The sequence below is a fragment of the Bombus pascuorum genome, chromosome 1, assembly GCF_905332965.1.
Source record: "Bombus pascuorum chromosome 1, iyBomPasc1.1, whole genome shotgun sequence".
Taxonomy (NCBI): domain Eukaryota; kingdom Metazoa; phylum Arthropoda; class Insecta; order Hymenoptera; family Apidae; genus Bombus; species Bombus pascuorum.
Genome location: NC_083488.1, coordinates 24172522 through 24195214, shown reverse-complemented (window position 1 = coordinate 24195214; position 22693 = coordinate 24172522). Strand labels below are relative to the sequence as shown.

The 22693-nt window shown below is 36.2% G+C and overlaps 1 protein-coding gene across 2 annotated transcripts in view; it reads right to left on the bottom strand.

The window, feature by feature from the left end:
- LOC132914845 (ankyrin repeat and SAM domain-containing protein 1A-like) overlaps nt 1–22693 on the bottom strand; it is a 76579-nt gene that overhangs the window by 19685 nt on the left and 34201 nt on the right. For both annotated transcript variants that reach the window (XM_060974311.1, XM_060974323.1), the window contains one exon: nt 21009–21183. In XM_060974311.1, coding sequence (XP_060830294.1) covers nt 21009–21183 — 175 coding nt within the window. The remainder of the gene's footprint in view (nt 1–21008; nt 21184–22693) is intronic.

Genomic DNA, 22693 nt, shown 5'->3' with positions numbered 1-22693 from the left:
AATACACCAAACTCATGAAAACTCAATCGAAAGGAAGATATTCCAAACTGAGGTTGTAGAACAAAGGAAATGTTATAAACACGTTGCTTCGAAAGGATGTTTTCTTTCCTGGTTCGAAAGGTTTAAAAACGGAACAAAGCGGACCGCGATTTCGATCGCTAGTCAATTGTTGTTCGTCTGCCGCGCTCGTGAAATCGAACTGTATATTTGCCCAGATGTCCGCTATATTTCGGGGCTGGATTATAACATAACACACGAGGCAAGAGCCGTGCCACGGCCAAACATAGAATCGCCCCTAAAAATATCGGAATTGCGAGCCGGAAATAACCTGACCGGACAACACGAATTCTACGAGAAAGATGACCCTACGCCGTGTTCTTAATGAGTTTCTAATGTTCTTCGTTAATCCGCGGTACCAGGATAATAGAATAAATAGAATAGAACGGTAATATAGTAATGATCGCGATATACGAGATCGTCAGAGTAGTCAAGGTAACCAAGTTTTAAGATACCGGGACAAAAAATTGACAGAAATATGGGCACATAAAAACCTGAAACTTTGGCCAAGGTTATATAAACGAAATTTTAATACGAAGTCGATGTACTTTATAGCGGAATAAAAATTTGTGCGTATTTTTGTAACAATTTTTCCTCGCAATTTCTCAATCTTTTAACCGAGTCGTGCTGTAATCATAATTATAATCAAATAGGTCGACTTTTATTTTTCCAACTATATATATGATACAGGTTATTTTCAACGGACACAGAACGATATATTAAAATATAGGAATCTACACATAAAGAAATTGCTATGTCTAAGATATAAAGAATCCGAGTGAACTCATTTTCCTCGGTTAACAGATTAATACTTGCAATTCTTCTAGTTATTAATGATAATTAGACAAAAGTAGAACGCTAAAACAGACTGCAGTATACGACTTTAAGTGAGTCTACAGTTCTAAGACATCAGTCGGTACTGCTATTTGATGTTTGAATTTACAACCTTGCTATGTCATGATTTGTATTACACGGATTGATATTTCTTGATTACCAGCGCTGTCAGTATTATGGATGCTGTTATGCGATAGAATATTTTAGTTTAGAAATTAGCCTTGCTCACAAGGTAGTAGAGTAGTACTAGAAGTTTTAGCACTCTGGATATAATTCAACGCGAAGGAAATATCTCTAGCTCACCTTGTCAATGTTTTCTCTGAAAGAATGCGTTTCGACCAAAGAACGCGGTTCCGCAGGTAGAAGAACGCATGTACCTGATTGTACCTGTGCTGGCTTAACTATGTTCGAGATAGCTATCCTTTTTTGTTGTAAGACTGAACGTAGAAAAGCAAGACAGGTGGAAGCTGTAAAAACCGAGCAAGAAACTCGTGTAAATTGTACCAACGAGCGCCACGAGAATGATATAACAGGTTTCAATCAAGCAATTAACGAGTATACTAGTGTTTAAAGGATGCAATTGTGTTTAATCCAATTTTAAAAGAACCTGATCTGTAATTAAAGGTCAACATGGTTTCAATAATCTCCATCCATCTTTTTATGATCACATTTTACTTTATCAATTTATCTTTTTATGATTTCTAAATACCAGGGTATTACTCATTTTTAAAGTGTCTTTTTATCATCAAGATTCTTACGAAAGAATTTCCTTCAAATTCATAAGTATCGGAAATCCAACCATAAGTATTAGAATGCTCCATGATATTTATGTAGTACAAACCGAATGTTTTCCATTGTATTTATTTTCCAGTTATTTTATTAAAACTCTGTTACTTGTACCTCTCGGAAGTCAAGCTAACCTCCACTTTTTCTTAACATTAAATAAAACGAAGTATTCCAGATTTTCTCAATAAAAGTAACCAATGATAATTCTTCTGATACTTATTTCTGACGGTAAATATTTATATCATTATCTGACCCTCCCTAAAGTGTAAAAAAAGTGTATTTGAATAACCTAAATCCAACCCAAAACGTACATCTTCGTAAACGTCTTAATATATTTACCTGGTCGTCTCGACGCTCGTTAATTCGTTACGCAAACTCAATAACATTTTTCTGTCTCTCTCGAACGATGCATCCGTACTGTCCCCACGAACGATATCGAGACACAGCGCGATTTCTCGACTCGCGACGCGTCCTCGAATAATGACGCAACGAATGGACAAACTATTATTACATCGAGCCACGCGACGAGCAACAAGTATCACGGTTTTTGCGAGGCATGCCAGGAACTTCGGTCACGCAGGATTCCCTCGTTGACTGCACGTGACACTAATGCACGGTTGAGCGCGCGCGCGCGTGCGTGCGTGCACGAACACGTCGAAACAAGGGAGGGTACGTAACAAGACCGAGGAAAGCGCAGAAAGTCCAACGTTCGCCCATTACCGACGCGTCGACCGTTCCCCCCTACCTTTTCTTCTCTTTACATCGGTTCGCCAGATGTCCTTTTTCCTCCTCGCAGGATACGATACGCGCGCCTTTCGAGTTCGCAAACTACGAACAATGACCGCACGGTTACACGACCGCGACCGGTCGGCAAATCGTTGACTTTTGGAAAACCGGACTCCGCAACGTCGAGGCGTGTGTATCGTTTCGTAAAAATTTCTACGCAGCTGTTGCACCCGTACGTACACACGCTCGATTTCGACCGTCTGCTGCAAGATAACACAACGAGTGCCGGCATTTAGCGAAACGTAATTTCGATGTTTACCGCTGCCAGCAGTTTTATGCGACGTTCGCTCACTTGCGTATAGCTTTCGGTAATTTTGTTTTCGAAATATTTGTCGTAGATCTAATATCGTGCTCTAATTGTTAATTGTTCAGGGAACTGTTCACATAATTACGATGTTAAGTAGCTAATACTTTCGTTATTTCATTAGAAAGAGATACTATATCCTGATTATTATTTACTTTGAAATAGGGAATAAAAATACACACCCTGTGGATGAATCAGTTTTTCTCGCAAGTTCCTGAAGAATCCTGTGTATTATCAATTATCAGTACGTCCCCTCTTTTCAATTCTAAGGAACCAGACACTAGTAGCATATAATAATTCTCGAAATTTCTTCGTGTTTTCACTCGTTTGTACACTATCCAACTTTTGCACTTTCCTCTTATACACTTGTCATCGTACGGTAAATAAAAATTCAATGTAATAATACAAGTTTCAGAGACACGAATGACAATTGCACTTGAGTGTAGATCACAATTTTAGCGCCACACAATTTGACGCGCCAGTATTAAATGGTAGACTGGTGCTCGCACTGTAATTCCACTAGAGCGGTTCTCAGCTGCTCAGTAACGAAACCAAGTTTTCTGAACTCGAGCGACACGCCCTGACTACGAGCCGCGCACGATGATCCACCTGCCTCGATCGATCTTCGTCCCACTGTATACTGGCGGCTGATTCCAGCGGTTCTATCGATCCTCCTTCGACTGAAGACACGTGACCTTACGCTACCTCCTCCAGTCTACCTGTGCGTGATTCAAGCGCCGTGCTTTCGATGAATTTCCCTTCCTTTTCGATCGGATATCTGTTTACCGATGTTTTAGATAATCAGCTGTTTGATTATCAGTCGGTGAATACCAAGTTACAACTTGATTGGACTTCTGCCGATAAATAATGACTTCTTTCTCTACAATTGTAGATTCTTGTCCGAGGATTTATTGGACATGAGTAATTTTGATGTCCGAGTTTTTTGTGAGATAACAATCGTGACTTTTTTAGCGATTATACATGTTTGTTTTCATATATCGACTGTTCAATAATTCAGGTTGAAGATGAAAATTCGTTTGTTGTTGATTTATTAATCAGCTGTTCATCAACTTAAAACCTGATACTCCTACAATTATCCAATAATAAAAAAATCTCTAATCAACAACTGATGAAGTTTGGAACAGTCGAAAGAAATACAAAGAAAAAAAGAAAAAGAGAAACGATTATACAAAAACATACACGTCTCTGCATAAACTACCGAAAGGCTTATATCTCCTCACCTCACAAATTCTCCTGTATTATCACACGACCTAGCATAACCCAACACTTAAACACAAATCTCTATTTCGTATAATTTCCCCAACTTTTGTCTAACCTAACCTCAAATAAAGCGTCTCTGAACAAACTCGTGTAGACTAGGGATTCCAGTTGGAAGCCCGATGGAAGAACGAAACCGGTCTACAAAGCGATCGAGGTTGGCGCAGGTAGTTCCAGTTCGATTTCAGCACCGGAGGATCCGTGGTTGCGGCGTGCATCGGTCAGAGGAACACGCGACGAACCGGTCCACGGCGTTGAATCGCTGTTTCTCGATGTCGTTCGCCAAACGACTAAAGATTTGGTGATCCAAGAGAGGCAAACACAAACGACGGAGTTGATCGACGACGCGCCACGAGGCTGCTTAACGAGACGACTAATTCGAACGTGTTAGATCCACGAGGAGCGGTTGCAACGGTAGTAGTGGTGGTGGTGGCAACGTGTTCGAGTAGGAGTAGCACGAGGAGAGGGGGGAGGAGGTCCGGTCCTCGCCACCCGCACTTAGCAGCCGGACAGCAAAGAAAGGGAAGGGAGAGGCGAACGGCCGGTAAGGAGGAACAGAGACGCGTAAAAAGTCACTCGACTCCTATAGGACTATGTAGTGTGTGTTGGTCGCGTGGAAAGATGACCCCAGAGATGGGACTAGAGTTTGCTGGGACCCCAGGCCGAATTATGCTACTGTTGGTTAGGATGGTGCGAAGGAGAAAGATGAGAGGATGTCGAGAATGTTTCGTCATCTGTATATTAATCTGTCTTTTTTTTTTTTTTTTTGCTAGTTACTTGAGCTTTGGTATGCGGAGTAACCTAGTTTTGAATTGAGGAATTTATGAGAATGAAGAAGATAGCATCGAGATAGAATTCTTGAGGATTAACGATTATAGTTGGATGCTATTGCAATGAGCTTTTGGAGATCATGAAATTTTCATAATTGCATAGTTTCGTAGTTTTGTGGCCATTATGGGTATGTAGATGGTTTGTTCTAGTTGCACAAAGGAACAATGGCTTCTTTTACAGTTGTGTAGGTATCAAGTATTGACTTATTACCGGATCTTTCATAGAGTACAGGTTCTTTGTGTTAGCTGTATCGACATGATCCAATTTGGTGTTACAGATTAAAAGGTAATTAAACTTCTATAAAACAAACGTTAAATTTATTTGGTATTTTTGTGAATTCTATTAACGTAATACCAATTGTTGGTATGGATCGTAAGATGTGATCTTGAGACTGCATTCGCGTGAACTTTACTTCGCAGAACGACTTAGCAGTCCGTTTACGGAGCCTGCAATGTTCCAGGTCCTCGAAAACACGCAGACGACCCTGAGAAAGAATTGAATGGCACAAAACAGACAATGAATCTACACTCGCGTGGAACGCGCTTGCATGCGGTGAAGGTTCGTTTCAGCTGACCAGGGTCGGGCATTGTCATGTTAATGAATAGAAGACACATTTTCAAGGCAAAACTTGCGCTTGTTCGTGGATTGCGTGCTGCGTAATTACCTTATACCTGAACAAAGTCGCGTATAATGTAAGCTGACACGAAGATGATGAGATAACAGAGGAAGACGCAATTTCACGTCGAACTTGATTTTGTAACGTACATTCGACTCAAGGTTGAATCAACTAATCCATTAGCCATTAGTCTTCTTGTGCTTTGGTATAACACAAATTTGGAAAAGTAGATATACTATACAGTCAAATGTCTTTAAATAATTTACAATTTTGGATAATTCATCCTAATGTATTTTAATAGAATATTGAAGAAAGAAGTAAATGATACAAATTTAGAATCAACAACTGAATACTCGTATATCGATACGGCATTTGTGATAGGTATAGCGCATCAGTACTGAGCTACAATTGTTAGAATCCAATGATTGCCTTAAATACACAGGAAACAAGAATCGCTGCAAACAATTATCCCTTTCAACTGATTCAAGCTTTTTAACAACAAAGATTTCTTATAATCTATAATCTCCTATAACCTCCACTTCGTACTGAAGAAAAGTGTAATAATTATCTCAATAATATACATACCGAGAATTAACCAAGAAATATCCCATAAAAACATCCTCGAAGCATTCGGAGCAGCAAGTAGTATTCGAAAAACACTAAATTGATCCACAACTATCGATCAATGACCCCAAAGAAAAATTCGCTGCTTATTCTCACGATCGAAGCAAATTATTAACCATCGAACCGGTTAACAAGATGAAGAGGAACCCGAGCAACACACGACACTCTCGTGCAAGATATAACTTGTAAGAACACGTCACTCATCTAGAAGAGGCGACGACGACGGTTCGTTACTCTGGCTTTCTGGGAAACTTCTTGGAGGTCATGACTAATCCATTCTGCGGCGGAGGAAACGGTACGTCTCCCATTAAAATGCGCGCTGCGTGCGAGCGAAGGCTCCGGTTGCTTCCGTTTAAGATCAATAGACGCGCGTGAGCAACGAGTAATTACGTCGATAAAAGCCATGACTGAGCCCGCGAAAACGAGAACATCCTTTCGCGATACGTTTTATGCTCGCACGAACCGCACCTCTTCCTCGAATTCGACCGTAGATTCGCCTGGAATTACGATTTATCGCCGTGTTTCAGGCGTTGATGTCTCTGCGAACGACGATTATGAAGACGTACGATTTAAGAGAATATACAGTCGCCTTGGGAAATAAGTTAACGCTCCCGCTAAAAGTTTAAATGTAAGACCGTTAACTTACTTTCCGAGGCGATTGTGTATACTTCGTATATCGTAAATTGCTGTACAATTGCAGCGAGGAAAGTTCTATAGGTGAAGATAAGTAGAAATTGGAGAATAACGAAATCGTGTTGGAGATCTTATTTTCGAGTAAAATACAAGGCATCTCATTTTAATCTATTCGTGCAATTATATTATCTTCCAAGTTCCAAACTATTCATTATTTGAAAAAATATTTCACGTAAAACTTACTTTGTTCCGTGGGGAACATTTTGTGACGGTCACAAGATTTATCTAGGCGGTCGTGCCTTTGAGATTTCAAAGCGACTTTCATTTTTTTAGAAATAGAACTATACATTTTTTGTACACCATTCGATGCACGTTTTAATTCTTTACAAGAAAATATTAAGGTACTTATCGATAAATGATTAGTTTAAAAGTCATTTTAACCGTAATATCGTAAAACTTATTGTATGAAACATAAGGCAAACATAAGCAACAAAGCACCACGTTGTCTCACCTTCTCTTTCACACGATAAGTTTTATAACAAAGTAAGTTTTACTTGAAAAATGTAATGCTCTAAGACATACCTCAAATAATGAATAGTTTAGGACTTAGGAGTTTAGGAGATAATTGCGTAGATAGTTTAAAATAAGGCAGTATGTATATCTCAAAATCAGTCGGGTATAACAGGTAAAAATCCATTTATCTGAATTCATCGAAAGAATGATTCATTTTATCTTTCCTTTATCTTAAAAATATTTAGTCGTTATTTACAACAAGTTCATCTATCTGAACATCTGAAGGAAATCATATACTTAATTTTACCATACTTCTTCTGTTACTAATCAGTTTCCCCTTCAAGTATTACATTGTTACCCAATAATGCGCCATACATCGATGTTATGAAATCAAGTCGTAAATACATCTTTCATTTGAATGATATAGAAGGAACAAATATAGATATATAGAAATTCAATAAAATCTTTCGTGTCACAAATTACCTACAATTATATACTCTTTCACCCAGCAATCAAGCCAACATCGATCAAACGAGTTTCCCGTAACAGAATCAACCTAGGGCCATTTTCTCCTTACTTTTTTCCTCTGCAATCCTTCAACGACTATGCGCGATAAATCACGATACATTTTTTTTGCTTTTTCTCGTTTTTAGAGGCAAGACACGATTAATGGAGCGGAACGAACGCAAACGAGATTCGTGATATAAGATACGTAAAACGAGATCGAAGATTTCCCACAACAGGGAAGAAACTCTCGCGAGAGAAAGAAAGAAAGAAAGAGAGAGAAAGAGAGAGAGAGAGAGATTATGACATCACGGAGGAATGCATAAAACTCGCGATGCATGAGTCACGCGATACCGTCGTCGCATTCTTTCGGCGGTACGACTGTTTCCAGCGACTTTTCCTCGCGTTTGGCCAGCTACCAGCAAACTCATAGATAATTCGAACATGTGACGCGATAAGCGAACTGCGGTGCAGTTACTCGCTGGGAAGAGCTCGTTTATCGCTATTCGAAATTAATTTCGTAACGAGCTTTGGTCATTGATCAGAAATCTCCCTAAATACTCAGGGGAAAGGGACACAACTAAATGATAGGCTGAATAATATTTTGGAAGTCAGGGATTACGTGATTTGTATTCTTGTTTTGCTTTTGTTGAGATTTATGTCTTTAGAAGAGAACACGTGTGATAACGTGTGAATCAATGTTAATAACTGAAGCCCACGTGTTGGTGATAGAGAAAGATAATAATGCTTCGAGTGATACTTTAATTATCGTTGTGGATCATTGGAAATTGAATAGTCTTCTAAATAAATAGTCTAGTTGTGAATCATTATTTTTTATTAGCGGATGACTAATAGATGATTGGAAATAGATCGAATTTATATTTGGATAATTAGGCTTTTTAATTCGACTAAAACGTATACATAAATATCTAAACAAGTCCAAGTGAGTCTAATAATACCTGACAATGAGAATATCTAAAGAAGAATGAACTGCTAGTTTAGCGTCAAGCAACGTAAATTGCTAGTGACTGTGACAAACTATGTACTAAGAAAGTGGTTTCCGAACACTATTTAGTGAAGACAACTTTAGCCCTTAGTTGCGAGGCAACTTGGAATGTAGACAAATTTAGACATTGGAATGCCAAACAGCTGGAATGATCTCTAATAAATTTCTCTATAAAATTTCTCTAATTCTTGAATTTTAGAATTTTAATAAAAAAGAAAAATTCCCAAAAACACGGAGGATCCATTACTTCTATAGCATTTTACGTTCACAATGCCTAAATATCAAGGATTAAAAATTGATGATTCGTTTACAGAGTACGGAGAATAGTTAAATGAGGTTCCATTATAATTTCGGTTTTAACGATTGTCGATTTCGAGCACGGATTTCCGCGTTCTTCCGGTTGACGACAAAGAGGTACGTACTTTTTCGTCACGGTCATAAACGGAACACAATGAGAAGTTAACCAGCCCACTGAAAGTGAGTTCCGGTTCCCTTCGTTGCAACTTGTCGTTCGACGAACCTCACATTTTTTCTCTTGAACGAAATCGTTACACGTGCGAAACTTCTGTTACCATTCAGTCAATACGCCATTCAACTAGATAGTTTCTTCTTATAATAGCAGTTATTTTACAAATTTTCCGTTGTTCATTTTTTCTGTTTCATTATTAATTCCTGTTCCAATATTTACTTTATTTTATTTAAATTTCATTCACAAACAAAGCATATTAATAAGATACATTTGACTTATTCCTATTTAAGAGATAAGAATAAATTGAATTGAAAGATAAAAGGCTTAAAGTCATTCAAGGTTATCATATTTCATCATATTTATTAGTCTTCATATTTCTCATACAATAAGAGAACACGCGTTTTAAGAAATAGAGTTTTCTTTAAATTTCCATAAAATAAACTAATATCTAACGGATAAGTTAACGGCAATAGTTTACGAAAGAATGTTCTTTTCACTTATCGAGATTTCTACAAATTCGAGAAATCTGAGAAGAAGAGAATGATCCGATGGAGAATAAACAAATTGAAGAAATTCCTACGTTGTCAAAAGCCTTCTAGCGAGATGCCAGAACGGAGACTGAATACTGATTTATTCAAAGATGGTAAAAGATTGTTGGGTACGAACGAAAAGATAAACAGCGATAAGATATAACGTATCATTTGTCAAACGAGACGTTGTCCTGTTCTCTATGTACGCGTCTTCTCTCTGACAAGTCTTGCTACGTGCTTCGAAATGTGTTTTCGATGCATTCACTGCTGTACGTGTTGAAATGTCTACTTGCATACACTATGTATTTCTTTTTCTCGTGTGAAACTAGTTACAGTGAGTGATAATGGAAAACAGGATATTACTTTCCTGAAGCATGCGATGTATCAGATAGCGCAAAATTACTGCAAAAACTAATAGTTGAACTTTGTCCTTTCGCTGCAGGAAATGTGTAACGCATAACTAGTGAAAAGGGTATTTTTATTTTTCAATCAACTTTTCTAAAATTTGTATTTTAATATTTGACTACGTTATCGGCAGGAAGAAAGAGAAGATTTAAAAGATTATGATTCAGCTTCTACATTTATATTCACTCTATAAAATCTTGTTCTTCGAAGCTAACCTTTGAAGCTTTAAGCTTAATTTCTTCTTTCAGTATAATTACTTTATTCATTAACTCTCAGTGAACAAACTATCCAACCCATAAACACCATACCAAACTCGATCAACTAAAGTTTTATTTAATTCTCCTAAAAGAGAGAACTAACGAGAATGGAAAAAATAGGAAAACTATTTTATACCGGTATGTACCATCACACAAAAATTTCTCCTCGTCAGAAGCGATCCGTGTCGCAACAATGGGTGCCAACGGTTTCAATAAACGAACGTTGAAGCGATGGCCCGAAATTCCAGCAGGAAAAAAACGCGGCTCGGTGATTAGAAACTCGATTGCGTTCGTTCGACCACGGTTTTTCTCCCGTATGGAACAGGCGTGTAACGACGAATGGTCGAGTTGCGTCGAGCTGTTATCCCTTTGGGAACGCGTGCTTGTGCCGTAACATGTACCGTATTCCACCGGATGTCATGATGCGGTTTGCCTTATTGTAGCCGGTATATTAACGTTCATGCGGACGCTGCTGCAAATCGGACGAGTGACGTTAACCGAGCCGAATTATGCGACAATGTGTAACTGCAGCGTCCACTAGCTACGGACTAGAAAATTCATCTCGGATCACCTCGTTTGCACGCTCGTTCGCGGCTATTTAAACGTATCACTGTGTATTACAGAGTTGTTAATGAATTTTGCTTCGATTCTACCTTGGAGGTGGAGAGATTGTAGTGTGTGGAAGCAATACCTGCTGCAGATAGAATAGTTTGGTTTAATACAAACAGCCAGTTTATTTTCAATCATGAGTGACTGTTCCATGTAGTACATTATCATCTAGCGTCATATAGAATTTTAATTAAATAACAATTACATTGCGCTGAAATAAACAGACTTCTATATATGTGTATAATCTCTAAATAGCGTACAATAAATAAGTAATATAAATTGGAGTATGTCTTTAAACGAGGTTTCGAGAGTTTCCAGGGAATTGCGATATTCTCTGCTATAGAGGAATTAATATTTCGAGAGCTTCCAATAAATGGCAATTATTTTTCAGTGAGATGAAGATATCTCTAGATATACTATAACGTCGAAATAATATATACTAAATAAATGAGTAGCATAGATTGGAGTAGATTTTTCAACGAAGTTTCGAGAGCTTCCGCTAAACGTAATATAAAAAGAAATATATCGCGTGGATTGACATAAATTTTTAATTTATAGCAGCTAAAGTTAGATATAAATGAAATTGCATTGTAACAGCTTCGAATTAGGAAGGAAGAATCTATCAGCAACGTGTAGCACAGCTCAATTGATAGAGCAGTCATCCGGGAAACGGAAGGCCCGGATTTAAATCCCGGTCAAGCAATAGAGATTTCGTTTTTTCTTGGTGCAAAATGCTGCATAACCGTGGACAACAGTTGTTTGATGTTATAACATCAAGTCCATACATCAGAATGATCGTTCTGCAAATCGAAGATCCGAATATAAAGTCTGATCTACATGAACAACTGGTCTCGACATTTGATTGCTCCTTTTTTGTTCACATTGCGTACTATGTAACTGTAATTAGAAACTACTTTGAATATTAGGTTAACCGTACGGGGCTTTCGTGTTGCAAATAGATGATCTAAATATAGAACGTGGACTTTCCTTGCTTTCGACATTCTACGATAACTATAGACTATAATCAAGGAACGTTGAATATTAATTCTAGCCTTTCAATCAAATAACATTTTTATAAAACGAAAATGTAAATGACTATTTAGTAATTCTATCAATTTTCAAAGTCTTCCTGCTTGCGTGTTATATTATAATAATCGTGTAGCTACATATCAGGTCAATTAATTAAAGTGCTTATCTTTAGTACTAGGATATAACGAATTCACCAAGATTGACTTACATCATTGTATACAAAATTGACCTAATATTGGATGAGGAGGTCGTTAGTCCTAAGTCAACACGCAACCTCGGCTGATAACTTCCCTCCAACAGTTTTATCCTAAAATATGTACTATCCATCTCTACCTTCATCTCCCGTTTCAACATTTTTATTTCTTCCCATAAAGTTAGATTTACTTGGATTAAGATTAAATATGGGGAATCTTACTTTTAACATTCGTGCTACCTCTCTAATAGTTTAAATAAAGTTTCTGCTCCATAATGAATAGTTGCAAGTGAAATAGCCGTGAAATTTAAATGTCAGTTTTAACTATGGCTGCTCAAATTCCTTCGCATATTTTATAATATCTTTTTTGTATTTTGTATTTTATAATATCTTTTATAATATCTTTTTATAATATCTTAGTTGTGATACAACTAACTAATATTTAGACTCTGCCTAAAACCAGATATGCCATTCTACGCCCAAAAGCCTAAGACAATAGTCCTCAGATATTACTTTGTACAATGAATAAATACTTCTTGCTAAAACATATTCTACAAAATATTTTCTCTACCATTTAACATACGTTTCTCGGCTGACTAATGTAGACGTTATATTTCCTATTGATATCTGTTTCGCTAACGACGTGCTTAAACATCTAAAAACAAGAGCTGATGCGAAACAGCTTAGGATGGAAGATTTCGTAAGTAAAGCTTAAATAGATAAAGGTAGTTATTATCGAAAATCCTCAACCTACGACAAGCGGACCCCTTCGAGTACGCGATAGCACAGGGAAGAGCGCAGTAGATGCACGCGTGCATCTGTTATCACTGAAAACGAGCAAGCCGCGTAACTCACGCCGTCTCGTCGATAAGGCAGACTGGTTCGTTTGTTGATTTAACGCGACACGCCGGCTATCTGCAGATATCACGTTAATGTACAGACCGGTAGTTTCTCTGGCGACGATGAATTATTGCCCCAGAAACGCTATAGAATGGTTGCCAGTACACGATAATCATGTTCTGGTGATTACGAAAGTGTTGTAAATAAAAAATAAATAGAAGTATAAATCCCTTCCTTAATTTATGCTAAATTCAATTTAAAATAAATAATAAATAGAAGACGTTAAGTTTAATTTTATTAAAAATAATTCAGATTCGAATGATTTAACGGCGTGGAACAGATATTTTTTAAGCATCGCTATTAAACGACTTCCTTGTTAAGAAATACCGAATCTGATGGAAATGTTTGCTTTATCATGAATAATGCAATTTAGCAAGGTCTTCGTGATAATTGATGATATTAGATTGTCTATAATCCTCCTGCCATAGTTGATTAATATACAATCTTACAGTTTATTCTGCTTGTTAGCAAATATTCAGGCAAATATCTGTCATTGACTTTCGTCTGAAAGAATGATACGACAACGAAAGTGTTTAGAGGAAAGTGTGTCTATAATATCAATCAATAGATAAATGCATCAATTTCCATAAAGAATAAAATCAAGAATAAATTACAACGCAAGAATAAAACTTCCTCCAAGGACACAATATAAGCCCACCCTTATGTCATTTATACGTATAGCCATCAATTTAAACCCACAACTGAGCCCACAGTGCAATGACGCATTGATTAAGAAACTCATCTTCGAACAAAGAAAACACCGACGATGACGTCCATTGACCGGAAGCGGGCTTGTTCAAGAGGATTTGAATAGCAGCTACCTAATTCATTGTAAATCGGTGTTTTACACAGCAGTATGGGGTTATGCAACGCGTAAGCGGGCGCGCACGGATGAAAATAATTAAGAGGCTAATAATATAAAAGGACGCGTGTCGTTGGTTAAATCTCACCTTGCTCCACTTTCCATTCGTTCGTTACTCGGAAAGCGACGCGTGCAATTAGATTACAACAGTGTGCCCGCTCTCTCGTCGGGCGTACGCGCGGGAACACCGCCCCTTGGACGAGCGAGCATCCACGGAAATCGCATTACGTAACAACCAGAGAAAGCGTTGCATCTATCGGAAAATTTCGTTGCTACTCTTTTTATCAATCGCTCGTATACAGCTGTTGACAAAAGTGTTCAAATACTCGTGGAAATTTTTTATGAATCTATCGTGTGCCTTCTACGACACAATTTTTGAAATTGTATCAATACTGTAACGATTAGACTGGATATTTCAGCTTTTATGAAAAATTTGAAAATGAAAAAATGCGCAATATCCAAAGTAAAGCACCTGTTACAATATTTAGTGAGTGAAACAATTTCTTATCCAAGTACCATTTCTTTAATGATATTCGTAAAAGTATGAATTTGCTTAAGTATGCACAGTCTAGTAACGAGACTTGTCCACCCGTCATAATTAGATTAATAAAGTTTGAAGCAAATCTAAAAATGTCTACAGAAGTTACGATAATATACGACGTTTTGCAAATGTGGAAAAAGATTTTTCAATTATAATTTGAATTTTAAGAGTAACTTTATGGATATTAGAAACTATAGATATTACTTGCTAAGAATTATCAACGAAAATTGAGAATAATGTTAGAACTAATATTATATCCAGGCTCGTCAACTTCTTTTTTTTTTATTTAGTAGATTATTTACAATCAATTCTCATACAGAATTTTAAGTAAATGTTTTTGGCGTGTTACTGTAACTTGGATTATGAAAGTTTATAGTACGTTTGATTCTAGTTGAATCTAATGCTTCAATCTAAGGGGTATTTCACTTTTAGTATGCGGATCTGATCCATCGTATCAATTGGGTAACTAATGGGTTTTGGTGGTTGTTAACTCTTATATTAGATCTGTTTCTGAACTTGGATATTTCTTCTTTGACTGTGGGAGGCTCGTCAACTTAGTTCGATATTAATGCGTAACACAGGATTCAGTGTATCGCGTGATACGAAATAGGACAGAATATTCCGATAAACCTAATACGATTGTAGCAATCATGGTTGCATAATTACCGGGTCGATGATAAAAATGGCAATAATGAGCATGCATGCAAACAAGTGCAATGATAAATCGATGCATCGTCTTTTCGTTCGCAGACAAATTCGACGTTCCATTCTTCCTCTTTAACAGCAATCTCGAAACGAAAATCTTCGATGGAAATGAATGCACTGCAATATTTACAGAGAGCGTATATGTACAATGAGATAGAAGAAATATAGAAAAAATGTACATGAAGATTTGAAGCGGTTGCAATTAGATCGAAATAATAATAATAATAATAATAATAATAATAATAATAATAATAATAATAATAATAATAATAATAATAAAGGTAAATGTAATTATTTATGTACAAATTGGTAACTTACCGTGGACCATTTGAAAGACTCGATCGAAAATAATCGTGATCGTTGTACGATCGATCGTGTTCGGCCATTTTTCATTGTTAATCTCTTACTCAAGGAGAAAAAAACCAAAGAAAACATTTGGAATGCAATCTCGTCGACAATTTGTTTCACTCGCATGCAGTTTCACGTACACAATAAAATAACAATATCACAGCAGGAACGTCACATGTCGTGAATATTTACTGTACACATTTCGAAAGCGTCGCGTCTCTATCCAAACCGAGTTGTTTTTCGTCTAATTAAATTAATTAAAACAATTAATTTGAAAAATAAATAAATAATCATTATATTTGCTCACTTTTCCTTTTCATCAATCAAAATTTGTTCGTTAGGAGAAACGAAAACTTGAACGAAGATAATTTTACTTGTCACGGAACACTTAGTCGCGACATTGTTTCGCGAGATAGTCGACTCGAATTTTAATCAAAGCGTAACTCGATTAACGTTAAAGAACAAGGCATTTTCACGAGGTGGAAACGACAACGAGCCGGAAAAGCAAGCTCATCAACGGGATTGGACGCGGCGAAGAGAGATAATAGGGACCAAGAAGAGATAAGTGACGAAAGCTCGGTGGACGTACGAAAGCGACAAAAAAATAATTCAAGACATCGCATTACACAGCAGCATAACGTTTATTATAGCACACCAACGATATCGATATAACGCACTATAATCGCATATTTAGGTTATACTTTTCTAAGTGTAGTACCACCCTACGCCTAGGTTTTTATATCTAACTAAGAATATATATACTTCTCTCTCTGTTACTCGTAAATACTCGTTGAGCGATTACAATAACTAGATGAAAGCATATTTAACATAAAATAAAATATGAAAATCAATCACAAAATAAACTATGTACTTATATACCAGGAAATAGAATTCTGTGTAACAAATCAAAATACTTAACCTACGAGTCTCGACAATATATGGAGCGCCTTTAGAAGTCGTGGGTAATTTTCATTCTCGACGAGTATAATAACTATACAGAAAAATATCGAGCCTCTCTTACTTCGATATCTTTATTACTAAATATTCGTCGCTAATATTCTTTGCATTTGATGCGTGGCAGTAAAGTCATAATTGATTGGCTTATTTTTTTCATCAATTAGTAATGGAAAAATATTTATCTATGAACGTTCAAATATTAATTTGACTTTGGAAACTCGGCAGTATATCGTATGCTTACGCTAAGAAAAAACATCTAGCACCAACATCGAAAAGGAACAAAAAGAAACATCGGGAAGAAATCTATCCACGACTTTCTAACCAACGAATGTGACACGTTCTGTGATATCGCCAATTGCACCCATCACAGCGCCCATATGTCGATGAAATACTTTCACTTAGGTATAACTTTACGATCTACAACGACGATATTTCTCTTTCACATAAAGGAATTGAAATTCCACCAACGTTTTCAGGCTTAAAACCTCTTTCCGATACTTCGAACGATGTCTTTCATCGCTATTGTACATTTCTCAAGTGAATTCGATTCGTCGTTCTAACTTTACTCTCATCAAAGTATATACTTTGTTACAGTGTGCAATTAAAAGGTGAAAGAAAAACGACAAATAGCCACTACAGAGTATACGTACGATTTATAGCATAATGTATAACTATGATTGAAAGTACTGAACTACAATTTTACGATTGAAGATTCGTATCTTTATAATACATCGGTATCCGTCCGAGAAGGGTATTTACACAACAGTATCACCGATATATTTTGATAAATGTATAGGATGTGTAACGTATACTCTATTGAAAAAAACAATCAATAAAACATTCCATATAATAACCTCTATAAATTTTTTTTACAAATATGTCATATACATAATACGCACAACGGTTTGTATATAGAGGGTAGTAGTAAGAAACGAAGGTTTACAGAATGTATTCTTTTAGAAAACATTAAGAAATGTTATGCTACTTCCTAAAACAAAAAAAGTTATCATCGTAAAATAATGTTAAAAAGGAACTTCTTCTTTTTAAATGTAAATAAAAAGAGTTTCTCAACTTTATTGGCACACATAAGACTCGTAGAGTTCTGGCTTATAACCAGTAGTGATAATTCATAGCGATTGTTTCGAACGTTATAAGGATCGACAATCGTTGATACAGTAACACGCTGTCTTTTATTTGTATAATTAGAATAAAAATGACGTAAAACTACATCTTACGTTACGAATCTTGCTTCAGAGAATAGAAGAGTATCCTTAAACTCTGTCAAAGCAAAATGCGACTTCTACTTCGATGAGAAAACTAATCCGCTAATTTCAACAAAAATGAAATGATGCTACGTAAAACATATTTTACATAACTAATAAAGGAAAGCAAAATACTCAACCAAACATAATAATAATAAAAACTAAATAGTGAAAGAAACGTAACTATGATCTACGTATTAAAACTACGTTTCAAAATTACCCAAATTCATGATAATACATTTTCTAAGAAATACTCTACGAAAAAGAAAATAAACAAATAAAAGTTCTTTACCTCCTCGATAATTCTTCTTAATTCTATTAAACGCAATAAAAGTTCAATAATCCAATTACACTAAACCAAAAAATTTCCTATCGTTTTTTCTATATCTAATACCAAACATTTCCACCCCTTTACGATATATTTAGCACGCTTCCAAATTCTGCAATCTTCTCTCGCGACACCCTCTATATACCCGTGTATACATCACAGTAAGCGAACAAATGTAAAATAATCTAAGGAACTATTCGAATACTAATCGTACGTAGCACATTGCAAGAGCGTGTCTAGCACTTTCTACGAAATCGATCGCGTTTCTTGTCCACCGTGGGCGAACACCTAGCGACCGGAAAGGATGACGACTTCCGGTATCGGCTGCTGATTCGTCTCGCGGAAATAATCTGCGCGAAACCGCTGTACAAAAAAACATTTAACGCGGATACTGGTTATATTTATCATGATTACTTCGTCCAGCGACACATTTTTTGTCTCGTTTCATTTAAAATATCGAAACCTGTAGTCGACGGAATTAATTCCTTCGCTTCACGCGTTTTATCCTCGCTCAAAGAGGTTTCTATATATCTTCCGCACCCCGTTCGAGTATTTCAATCGAAGTTAGTAGCAGTCTCGTTATAAAGTGGTATTTTCCTTCCTTCCTATATCTTTGTTCTTTCTTATTTCTTTTTTTCGTCCTTGTTGAGGATCGAGCTCTTAATACTAAAGCACGGTCATTTATGTTTTTTCAGAAGTCGAGAGCGACGGGCTGTACGTGCTTTACGGCATTCTGTGACCCGTGAAACCTTCGCCTTCTATAACTCTTTGCCTATCTTTCTTCCCCCGGTTTAGTCGAAATCTGTTTGTCCCTTTTTGCCATGGGATCCGGAAGGTTCGTTCTTAAATTTTATTATTATTATTATTATTATTATTAATTTGCATTTTAGTTTGTTAATTGGAAGAGGGTAATGTGGGTTTAGCAATACATTTATAGATTAGGTATGTACATTCAGTAATACGGACGTTTGACATTTCCACTGCTACTAACAAGCTCTGCGTTTTGTTAATTGCTTCAACAATACTGGTACTAATAATACTGCAACTATTGCGTTTCTCTTTTCATTGAAGATCATCGTTGTTGCATCTTCATATTTAAAAAAAAGATTATTGAACACGATTATACTCAGTCGATGCAGCAATATCCCGGTTAAAAAAAAAAAAGAAAAAGAGTAAATCTCTCCCAAGGAGGAAAAATGAAATTCTGATAGCGACAAAAGTGTTACAATGACTCTGGAATCGTGTTACACATCGTGTAACCGTGTTTGAGACGGAAAAATTACAAAAATTGTAAGTCGAGAAACGAATTTTCAAAAGAAATTTCATCGTGATTCAAGAATTGAAATCAAAATCAAAACGATCGATTTTCTTGCGAACGTTTCGAAATATTTGCGTAAACGATATATCTCTACGCGTGGATACAAATCTTCTTTCACGGTGTATCTTTACACGTTGACACATTTACTCAGGGTGACGTCATCGTGTTCCCGGCGCATCGCAAACAACCACCAAATGGAAATATTGGCTCAGCGTTCGATAAACCGGTATAAAATACGAAAATACGACAACCATATATTCGCGACAATGCAAAAATACGAGCCAGAAAAAAAGGAAATGGAAAGAAAGACGGAGAAAGGTAAAAACTATACAATTGGTGGCTCACAAAACTGGTATAATACTAAATATTGAACCTTTCGGATCGCCATGTTATATTAAAAAAAGAAAAAGCCATGACAGTCGAAAAGTTCTGTTGTTGTTCCACCTATAGTACACGAAATCGTAGAAACAAAAGCACGATGTAAATATAATCGATCCATCGACGTGAAACAACAATCGCGAACGATGTTGTCCTGATACGTAGATCGTTTCGACGAATCAAATGTTACAAAATATTTCGTACGAAAATCATCGTCATGACTCTCTTACGCAATTAAATTAATATTATCAGCGAAACTTTACAAGCTACGAGTTATAAATGTAAATTATTAATGTTAATAAATTCTCTTGCATCGCAATGATAAATTTGATAATAAAATAGATAAAGTTCTATTTTATATGAATTTTACAAGTAAAGATTATAAAAATTGCTTTGTGCAACGCGAACAAAATAATCAATAATCTAAATCTAATCTAAACTTGTTTGTCGACTCGCTGATGTCATTAACCCTTCGTAGACAAGCTGGTTCGCTTGTGCTCTCAGCGATATTTCCCTTCTAAGCCTTATTTTTCTCAAATACCCTTTAACTCTTATCTAGGCGATCAAAATACTGTGATTAATCAACTTAAAACTTTTCCATAAATTTCGACATTTTTCCATAGAAATAATCAAAGAATGGAGATCTGCAGCATTTTATAATACCTTTGCTGGAAGGTAGAAAGTTATTGAAATAATAAAATAGAGAAGTATATCCAAGTAACCCAAGATTGCTCATACTACGGTTGAACATTTTAGACTGAAAAACTGACTGCATGATGTAATTTCAAATTTTTCGTAAGTTCGTGTACAGCACTAAAAGAATTGGATATACAAGATCAGCTTGTTTATGGAGGATTAATTATTGAATTATTCTGCAGGAGAGCCAATGAGCTACTAACTTTCGTGAATCGAAATACGCATTTCGATGGTTTTTGTGTTTATATATGTATATGTATATATATATTTATATATTGGTTAGTGATATTTCACTGGTTTCCCCGGGGATGACGATTGCCGGAATGGCGATCATCGTCAGACAGACGGTCAAAATAAGAAGAAACAAAGACGTAACACAACGATTATGCATGTACACGTGGGCAGAAAGAAGCGTCATGCGGTGCAGCCAAGCGTGCGATGCTGTTTACCTGCGAACGGCACATCCCCGAAGTATTCCTCGACATTGTCCGTCGACATGCTCTTGTCGGACAGAGACACGCTCGATAACGATCCGCTGCTAGCGTCCAGGGAGCCGCCGGCCGGAAACTGCAATAAATCCTCGTCGGTTTCCGTTTCCATGTCGCGGGACCGTCGTTTGTATACCTGCCAACAAATAACACCCAGGTATATGCATTTTTCATTGCTGTTTTTTCTCTTTTTTCTTCAAAGGTGACTCCTGATGAAATCCATTATGGACACATTTTAATGGATGGCCAAATTTTATTGGGTCTCCGATATTAATATTTTTACAACTCGTGAGTTTAGTAGTTTATCCAATTTCTTCTGGTATTAGAATGTGGACAATTGTATTTGATGGATAAAATAGTCTACGGATGTTTATCCAAGGTATCCAAATGCAATTAAGAATTGATATTGTATTAAGAGATGGAAATACATCGTTTTATTGTTATTCATAGCTTCTTGTTACTTTTGGAGCAAAAGTTGCATTTTGAAGCGATAAAATTATTCTTCTGCGAAGATTATAAGATCGTTGATGTTTATTTTCAATTCTCTTCCGCATTTTGTAATTTAATAATTTCAATAATAAAGTAAGCGGAAATCTAAAATTATAACGCAAGAAGAATATTTTGAGCAAATGAATAATCACTTCTCATTAAGATTTCAGTTTAAAAAAACAGTTTAGTTTTAACCAAATAATTCTGACAAACTGGTTTATCCAAGTAGTTTAATTTCTTTTTTTTTGTTTAATATTTACATAAAAGCGTTGAACAGGGAAATTGCCCCATACAATTGAAATTTAATAATATATACACCGAAAGTTAACTATTTATGGTAAAAACGTGATTGTCAAATATTTAGATTATATTTAGTTTTCCTAATTTTTCCGCCTATTTCCAAGCACACCCGCTTTTTTACTAACAATACAGACTCGAATTACTAAAAAAAAAAAAAGGATTAGAAATGACATTTCGTGTGGTAACGTTTACGAGCAGCCGCCCAGATTCATCTCTGAGCGTTGCACACGCGTCGAAAACATGCTGGTGCAGACCAAATAAAAAACGATTCCAATCCGATAGAAATCTATTGGGACGGATCACTTGATACGATTATACACAATAAACGTTATAAAATATGAATCGGGTAAATAAATCTCGCCAGGGATGTATTTGTATCCATAAAGCTTCGACCCGTAATTTAAACCATTGCCACACGTGTACGGTTATTAAAATTTCGATTTACCGAATCAAAAATATATCGTCGTCATTTGCCCCGAATTAACGCTCTGAATAAATGTTGAATGTTATAACAATAATAAAAGTCATCGAGTTCGTGTAAATATGTCGTCCAATTTTATAACTTTCAAATTAGTGGGAAACTTGGTCCAGCGAAAACTGTTGAAATAAAACTGTATTACAAAATATACACATAAAAAAACTCTGTTTTTACATCTTCAATGGAGCGTTTCTTTCCGTTTTTGGAAAAACTGAAATATCAAATAAAAATACTAATCATCGTTTGCATATTACAAACAGTGCTTAAGATGACTTTGTTAAATACAATATTGTGATTTATTAATATAAACGATTGATAATTTATTGTTCAAATACCTTTTGATTGCGATAAATACTTTGTATCGTCTACGTACATCTTC